At 35.5% G+C, this 7,985-nt stretch overlaps 1 protein-coding gene across 4 annotated transcripts in view; it reads left to right on the forward strand.

The window, feature by feature from the left end:
* The window catches only part of LOC100184643 (exocyst complex component 1-like), a 31,722-nt gene that overhangs the window by 14,861 nt on the left and 8,876 nt on the right, over positions 1-7,985 (forward strand). For 2 of the 4 annotated variants that reach the window (XM_026835868.1, XM_026835869.1), the window contains 13 exons: positions 976-1,071; positions 1,249-1,318; positions 1,451-1,527; positions 1,850-2,005; positions 2,470-2,661; positions 3,171-3,303; positions 3,550-3,659; positions 4,060-4,212; positions 4,419-4,503; positions 5,310-5,426; positions 6,511-6,609; positions 7,076-7,185; positions 7,719-7,826. In XM_026835868.1, the coding sequence (XP_026691669.1) occupies positions 976-1,071; positions 1,249-1,318; positions 1,451-1,527; positions 1,850-2,005; positions 2,470-2,661; positions 3,171-3,303; positions 3,550-3,659; positions 4,060-4,212; positions 4,419-4,503; positions 5,310-5,426; positions 6,511-6,609; positions 7,076-7,185; positions 7,719-7,826 (1,506 nt within the window). The remainder of the gene's footprint in view (positions 1-975; positions 1,072-1,248; positions 1,319-1,450; positions 1,528-1,849; positions 2,006-2,469; positions 2,662-3,170; positions 3,304-3,549; positions 3,660-4,059; positions 4,213-4,418; positions 4,504-5,309; positions 5,427-6,510; positions 6,610-7,075; positions 7,186-7,718; positions 7,827-7,985) is intronic. The other 2 variants (XM_026835870.1, XM_026835871.1) reach the window with 1 other exon arrangement.

Here is a 7,985-nt window from a genome sequence, read left to right on the forward strand (position 1 = left end):
AACACAGACAATCTTAAAGCACTATTAAATTCGCGGTAATTATTATTACAAAGAAAATTCGTTGTAGGTAGAAACGTGCGAGTTTTTTAAACTGTAGTTGGTAATCGCCGATTAGTTTTATAGTTTTATTAAAGTAGCAATCCTAGTAGAGTATTCATTGCTTAAACTAGCGTCTGTTATTAATTTCAATGTTGACCGGACAAAGTTTGTCGCGCGTAGTATAAATGACACTATGCTGTATTTATTAGAAAAGCTCAGTAGCAAAACTTTAATTTTACGGCTAAATGTTTAGTCCTGTGACACTTACGCGTGTGTTACACATGAAAATCGTCGCGGAAAACAGACTTCGATCGGGAAAAGACGAAACATGATTGACACATTTTTAATTAAATTTCTACGCTACGAAGGACCGTGGGAGAAACCATAAGGCTTATATCCAAAAGCCTCGTACATGGTGAAATCGGCGCACGAACGCGGGGCTAGATAGAGAGGCAAAATTTGACGTCAGAACACACGCGCCGGGAAAACTGCCGGAAAAATATAAATGCAAACCGGTATCGGCCGGATTTTTATTTTTTACATGCCTGGTAACTCTGTTATTCAATTACTGTAAGAATATAGTTAGGTTAGCAAACCAACTAAAAGTATCACTATGTTATCTGCTGGCCACTAACCCCTAAATACCAACCTCTAACACTTCCCACCAGCTTAAACTGCAACGTACCAGAGGATTCTGTACTAGTGCCAAATTTTTAAAATTATTATAAACTTTATTGCTACTGAACTGCTTAAGGGCAGTGTTTTTAAACTATTTTTAAAGACACCTAATACCTGTATGTAGGCACCTGGTCCATGAATTAAATAACTTTTGTCACTACCTTAAAATGTGTAAGGCACAATTATTTTATATCATGTTATATTATATGTATTCTCATATGAATTAACCAATTTACATGGTCCTGCTTGTTCCGTCAGGAATCCACTGAATTTGACCTTCAGTTTGAGAAGAACTTCAAATGGTCAGCCACAAGTGTTGGGGAGAAACATAACTTCTTATCATGTTTGTGGAAGGTAAAGTTTATTATTTGGTTGTTATTTTTCATCAAGTAATTTTTAACCATAGCCTAGTGTGTTTTAACTAATGCCGTTTTGCTGGTAATTCCGCTTCTCCAAATTGTTTCAATTAATTTGAACTCCACTTTTGTATATAAGTTATGTTGTATATTATAAGAATATTCTTTATTCCAGCTCTGCCATCGGTATTTACCCCGCCAACAGAAACCAGCATTTTCTAATGTTCCTCAAAGCATCTTGGAAGGTAGGAGCTTGCCATTTATTTTATTTTATTTATTTTTATAGTTCAAATATTAGGCATTTCTTGGTTGTTTCCATAAATTACTATATATGTTCTTGTTAACCTGAGTGTAAATAAGATGTTTATGTTGGTTAGTGTCGGTTGCCGGGGGCGACACCACACGAGGGGGTTCAACAGCAGGAGTCGAAGATGATTCCCTCGAAGATTATCAGGTTTGTTAGATTTTAAATACCATCTTTGTTGAGAAATGAGGCTCGAGTGGAAAGCTTTGCATAAACCTTGACACTGTTATCTAGGCTGGAAGATTAATTTAAAGTTTTTCTGATAGCTTTCCAATATATGCACACTTTATCCACTTCTTCTTATTTCATATCCCTTTTAGCTTTAAAATTTTTAACTTTTTACAATTTTTTGTTTTATCTTGGACCCCTTTTTTCACTGAAACCTTCAGATCCCATTATTATGCACCTTCATACCAATTCAGGATAAACCACACCTCCTGTTTTACACAACTGATGTCCCTTATTTTCACAGGCATTGACTGAACAAGAAGAAACCGACCTTGAGCGAATGATCACTGAGTGTGAGTTTGCCATCAGCGATGCAGAAGCTTTCACAAACTCGCTGTCCAAAGATTTATCGGTTCTTGACGGACAAAACATTCATTCAATAATGGGTTCCGAGGCTCAGGTTAGAGGAGATAGCTAATTAGCTGGGCATTGGTATATCTTTTAATTTAAAACAACTAGTACTACACTACTTCTCGTTCTGCTACTGTTGTAACCAGTTGTAATAATATGGTTTTTAACTGATCTTGGGACCGGTGGTTTGGCATAGATTTTGCTGTTTCCTATACCAGCAAAAACATGTAACATAACTCAATCAAAAACTCGTAAGAATACTGTTTTTGAAACCTGGTACACTTAGTATTACTGCATTAATTTAAAGAAAATATGTTGTCCTAAATAATACTCTAATTTCCAAAACTATATAGGTCCAAGTATACCCTACCTATTCCTGTGTTTAAATAAGCAATATAAACCCCGGTCATAGTAAGGTAAATAGGTGATAGCATGTGCGTCCTAAATAGCACCCTAGTTTCAAATGACAGAGATTTACCCTGCGTAACCCTGTGTTTAAATGTTGCAACCCAGGTGAACTCACTCATGGTATTACTGGACAACGCTCTCGCTGAAGTTTCCCAGATCGAGTCACGGTTGGATGAATACGATCACATGGTTGGGGGTATAGCAACGCAGATGGGACAAATGAAAAACCAAGAATCATTTATTCAAATCACTAACAAAAACCACACAAGGTTGTTGGAGCAACTCGATACCTTGGTGGTAAGTTATAATTATTCTTTTGTTTAATCCAGCACTGTAGCTTAGTGCTTAGGGTTCTTGCATTGTAACCGAAGGATACCAAGTTTGGTTCTCAGTATGAAGGGGTCGTGTTCTTGGGTAAACCCCCAACGGAAATTACTCTAACCCAGTGGTCACTGATGGGTTGTAGCACAGTGGGTGTTGGTTTAATGGGACAACTCTGGCATAAATCTCAGGTTCTATGGCATGCCTCATTGTACTACCTCACCATGAAGAGTAAGATTATTCCTTTTCCCTCCAAATAAAAAAGAACAAGTAATAGGAGCTAGGCACATTTAGTTTTTCATAAACTTTTAGATGATTGCAGACAACAATTTGGGAATGAATTTATAAAATACCTGACTTTAAGTTATATATACTCACAAATACAACTCATCGTACCAATCCTTAACTCTATTAAATACCTGAGTACAGCATGTAGTATAATACTTTCTACAAATACAACCTCTCCCAACCGTACTTACCTTCAGGTACAACTAGATCTCTCCAAAGGTCATGTAAAAGCACTTCGGGAATCGGACTTACGTACCGACAGTGGTATAGAAGCGTGTACGAGCGCTGCTGAAGCTTTGCAGGAAGCTATGGAGGTTGAATTGCCCAAAGGTGGATTAAATTTAATTGCACCAGTTTATAACAGTTTGTGTACAGTTGGAAGTAAAAATAGAAAAAGTCTGCTTGACGTAAAAGTACAGTTTTATAGCAAATGTTAAAAATAGTTAAAAGAATGGTTTCTGTTTGATTTATAAACTCTTCCAGGCATATAACATATGTTATGTAAAATATCGCTTATTTTCATATATATTTTAATACTTTTTTCTAAATTACATCACAATTTGTATTGTTTCACAGGTCTTTCAAAGCTGAATGCCGTAAAAGAACAACAGAAGTTATTTCATGACTTGCGACAAAAGTTCGCTGCTCGCATATTTGAACATCTCAATAATGTCTTCGTAAGACAGGTTGGTAGCAATGTATTATGTTATCTTGCAGTCCTTTATCTTATAGTCCGCATATTTTTATATAACAGTACTTATCGACTATAAATAAGTGTATTAAATTTATTTATCGTAGGCAACAACAGTTGTTATAACACGGTTGTTCTGTCGTACACCTCATGCCCGCTTACAAGTTACCACGTATGTAACTTTGTGGGTGATAAAATTTATGAATGCCTGACAATTTAGATACCTATAAAAGACCACTGAATCGTAGCAATGAATGTTAAATGTCTTTTCCAAGGACACATTCGCCTCCACAATTGTAGCAGTGTCGGGCCTTGAACCCATAACCTGTGGTTCATACTACTTTGCCACGGCACCTTACCAATGTTCCAACATAACAAGTCTATCTTTCACACAGGGCAGTGATCAACCTGGTGCCTCGTTAGCGAAGCAAGCAAGTGGTTTAAAGTTACCCAAACACTTTCCCTACCATAGAGATCTTCTACCTTATCGACAACTTATACTTTGGCTCAAAGTTGCTGATAAAACTAAATATACGCAGCTGTCTACGGTAACTTTTGGTTTTTAGTTCATTTTTATAATAAATTTATTAATAGCTTTATCCTTTTCAATTCTATCACTTTTAAATATTGCATCATTAGTTTAACTATAACTATGAGTGTAATTTTAATTTAACAAAATCACCTGAGGGCTGAGGCTTACATAAAGTTCAAAACATGCCAAAATCTAATAATATTACACATTCCTATCTTATAGACTTACACTCAAAGTTTAAACAAGCTCTATACACAAGAAATTAAAGATTTTATGGCAACAGCAAAACAAAGATTCATTCAACAAGGTATAATAGTCTTCCTACTTATAAATTATAATATTTTGAACCTTTTTGACACTTCTTTTTTTATTTGTTTTGAAGAGTTTTTTAGTCAGTATAAAAATAAGCGGCCAGAAGATCTGTTTAGAGTTATATTTCTGTACCGAAAAAACAATTACCCACAAAGGTGGTAACTTGTAAGCAGGCACAAGGTGTACGAGACAGAACACCTATGTTAAAAAAATGTCTTTACCCACGTCACAAGGATAAAAATGTTAAATTTCGTTCATGTTTTGCATTCTCTGATTCTTTTATATCTCATTCCTTTATTATTGTCCCATATTTTTGTTCATTCGTATCATAAGGTGTTTTTGTTCCAAAATCACCGTAACAGACAGTTATGATTCTGTTCAATATTACAGAATATAAAACTTGTAACTTCCATCTACTATGATCAGCAAGTATTAGTTTTTATTACAAGCCCCCATAAGACAATCTAATTTCCAATCCAGTTATTGAACATGCGTAATTACTAAACCTTATCCTACAGAATCTTTTTACAGAAACTTATTGTTTTGTTTTTTTGTACCGTAGTGAATTGAGTTTTTATTTCGATAAATAGGTAATAGGCCAACACTCACAACTACCAGAAACCTCTGGGTCCCTTGAGGATCTTCCCCATACAGAATAGAAGTGATATGTATGAAAGTTAAACCATATAAACCACTTGTTTTTTTTTTCCATTAACCGTATCCCATCAGTCATGACAGTTTCCACTTGCCACTTAATGTAACAGAGTCTTGTAGTTGTAGTTAATGTTACAACCTCCTCAGCCATACTAGATGTGAACAGTGGTTCAGGTTCTTTACAATCAACCTCACGTTCAACGTTGTCACTCGCTGTTCCAATGTCCGGTGAACAAAAATCAAGACAAAAGACATTAAGCAAAAGTAGATAGTAGCTTGACACTAACTCACATTAGCTTGCTTGGCTTGGATATCTTGGAGCAAGATATCCTGCTTATTCTGGTGTGGTAGCAAACTAGCAAACTAGATTCACCACTTTCTTAATTACGGCACCCACTTTGAAACATAATTCATTTTTCCTTTCACCACAAATACCAGCAACAGTTTCATATGGTAATAAGTCAACCCTGGCCTACATTCCAGCTCCCTGGAGTGCCTTTACATAGGAGCTCACCCTTACGGAATAAATTGCAGACTTTTGTTTATAGCATGGCACTTAGGATCTCACCAATATACAATAAGATACAGTATAATGCGTCAACACATATTATAGATCTCTATATTCACACAGCATGTTGTACTGAGTATGTGGTGGATTGGTAGAAGTAGTGATTTCATTTTAACCAATAAAATTCACCTGAAAAGTTTGTGGTATGCAAATGCCATTGAAAACCAAAAGCTAGTGGCAGATGCCAATAACCTCTGCTATATGTAGCTTTAACTGGTGTGTATTGGCATTAAGATTATTGCATTTGCCAAAAGCTACCGTGAATTTCGTGGGTTAAATCTGCTCAATCAATATTAACTAAGCATGCTATGTTGAAATTGTAGCAAATATTCAACAACCATAGTTTGTATGTTGGGTGTACAGGGTGTTTATATTAAATGTTAGTGCTTTTACACTTTAAACAATTGAAAAGATTAATTTGGCATCTTTACCTAAATAAACGCAAGGTTTGTTTCTAGAGTTTTTAGTCACCCTTTTCCTGTCTTCCCAGTTAAAGCTGTGTTTTCATTTCATTATTATTTCAGTTAATTTGTCAAAACACTTTCTGGAAATCTCTAAGTGTTTAATTGCTGCTTAAGACTTTGTGTTTATTCATAATATGTTAATAAAGTTTAACTGTTATGTCATAATAAGTGAATGTTTATTTTATGACATAATAGTCCATAGTCATGTACTCGTGTATTCCTACATGACTATATATATTATATTATTGTTTTCACAATTATTACTATTTTATGTTCACAATCTCTTCTTTGTGATGTCATAGTTTATTTGTTTTAGAACTAAGCTCAAGTATTCGCAATTTATCGGGATCCCAACAAAGCTTGTCGAAAGAAAAACGGAAAATATTTGGATCAACACAGAGTTTGGCTGTGAAAGGTGATGCATGTGAATCTTAACTAGGGTCACAGTAGAAAAGTTTGTGTTCAAAATAAAGCCGGAGGAAAATACATTCAACTTTAAAAAAGGAGTTTAAAAACTCCACAAAAATTAATTAAAACTAGGTACAACCTGTCAGATTACCTCATAAAAGGTAACTTTGAAGGTTGATATTGAAGGTCGATATTAAAGGTTTTATCTATTGACTACCCTAGGGTCTAAAGCAAGCGTTTCTCATGTTTTTTCTACCAAGTGTATAAAAACACAACACTGGTGTTATAACGACGGTTGTTGCTCTAACACAGAAGGTTTATAAGTCACATTCATTTATTCATATGTTAAAACAAAACCAGTAATAATAAGTTACACAAAAATACACCTTAGCAAAAACAATTTACATCTCTGGGACTTTATAGGGGTTAGGGGTTTGTAGCCCGATCAAATCTAGTTGTTTTCTCTTTTGTAGCTGTCGGGAAAAAGCTTCGATTCGGGCATAAGAAAAGAACACTAGGTGGAAGTAGAGAGTCATTGGCAACCTCAGATTTTGAATTATCAGATAGGGAGAAGTTTAGTTCGGTGAGCTCATTGCTGTGTGATATATGTGTTTGGCATAAGTATAATGGTGGCTGTACACAGTATCCGGAATTCTTCCGTTTTGTCTGTTTTGTCCGGATTTCGCTGCTGCATGCGGAACTCGAAATGGGTTTGCATATGACTTCGCAAGCGAATTCGCACGCCGGATACTGTGTACAGCCACTTTAAAAAGAAATCTCCTGGCACGTTTGTTTTTTGTGGTCTAACTAAACTAAGGGGGCCAATGTCTTGGGGCAAGACACCACTAGGGCTTGCTGTTGAGTAAGAACACATTCGTCTGCAATGCTAGCAGCGTAAAGCCTTAACTGGTATGACGGTATCCACTGGGCCACAGATATGTGCGCTAGCAACTGTGCCATGACGCAATTGTTTTTGTTGTTTATTATTAAAAATATGTAATATCATATGTATGATAATTTAATAAACAGGTTCTATTTATTTACCTCATAAACCTATATTAAACATCACACATACAAGACATAGACATAATGAATATAAAAGTTAAAACATTCCAGACTTTTCGTGAAGTATTAAACGAACTTGAACCAACATGCCAGGATGAAGAAGTTTTCCTCACCAAGTTCTTCCATCTTAATGTTGAGAGTGCCGATACCATGATGCCGGTGTGTAATGCTTGATGTGTCTGTTGTGTGTGTATCCTGTATAAAGTGTATGTACATGTAGTTATGATGGATGCTGGTGTCAATGCTTGATCAGCAATAACAATATATGTACACAAAATATTAAACACATAAAAGCTAAACTACGACTTAATATTAATA

This window comes from Ciona intestinalis, chromosome 9 (genome assembly GCF_000224145.3).
Source record: "Ciona intestinalis chromosome 9, KH, whole genome shotgun sequence".
NCBI classification, from domain to species: Eukaryota; Metazoa; Chordata; class Ascidiacea; order Phlebobranchia; family Cionidae; genus Ciona; species Ciona intestinalis.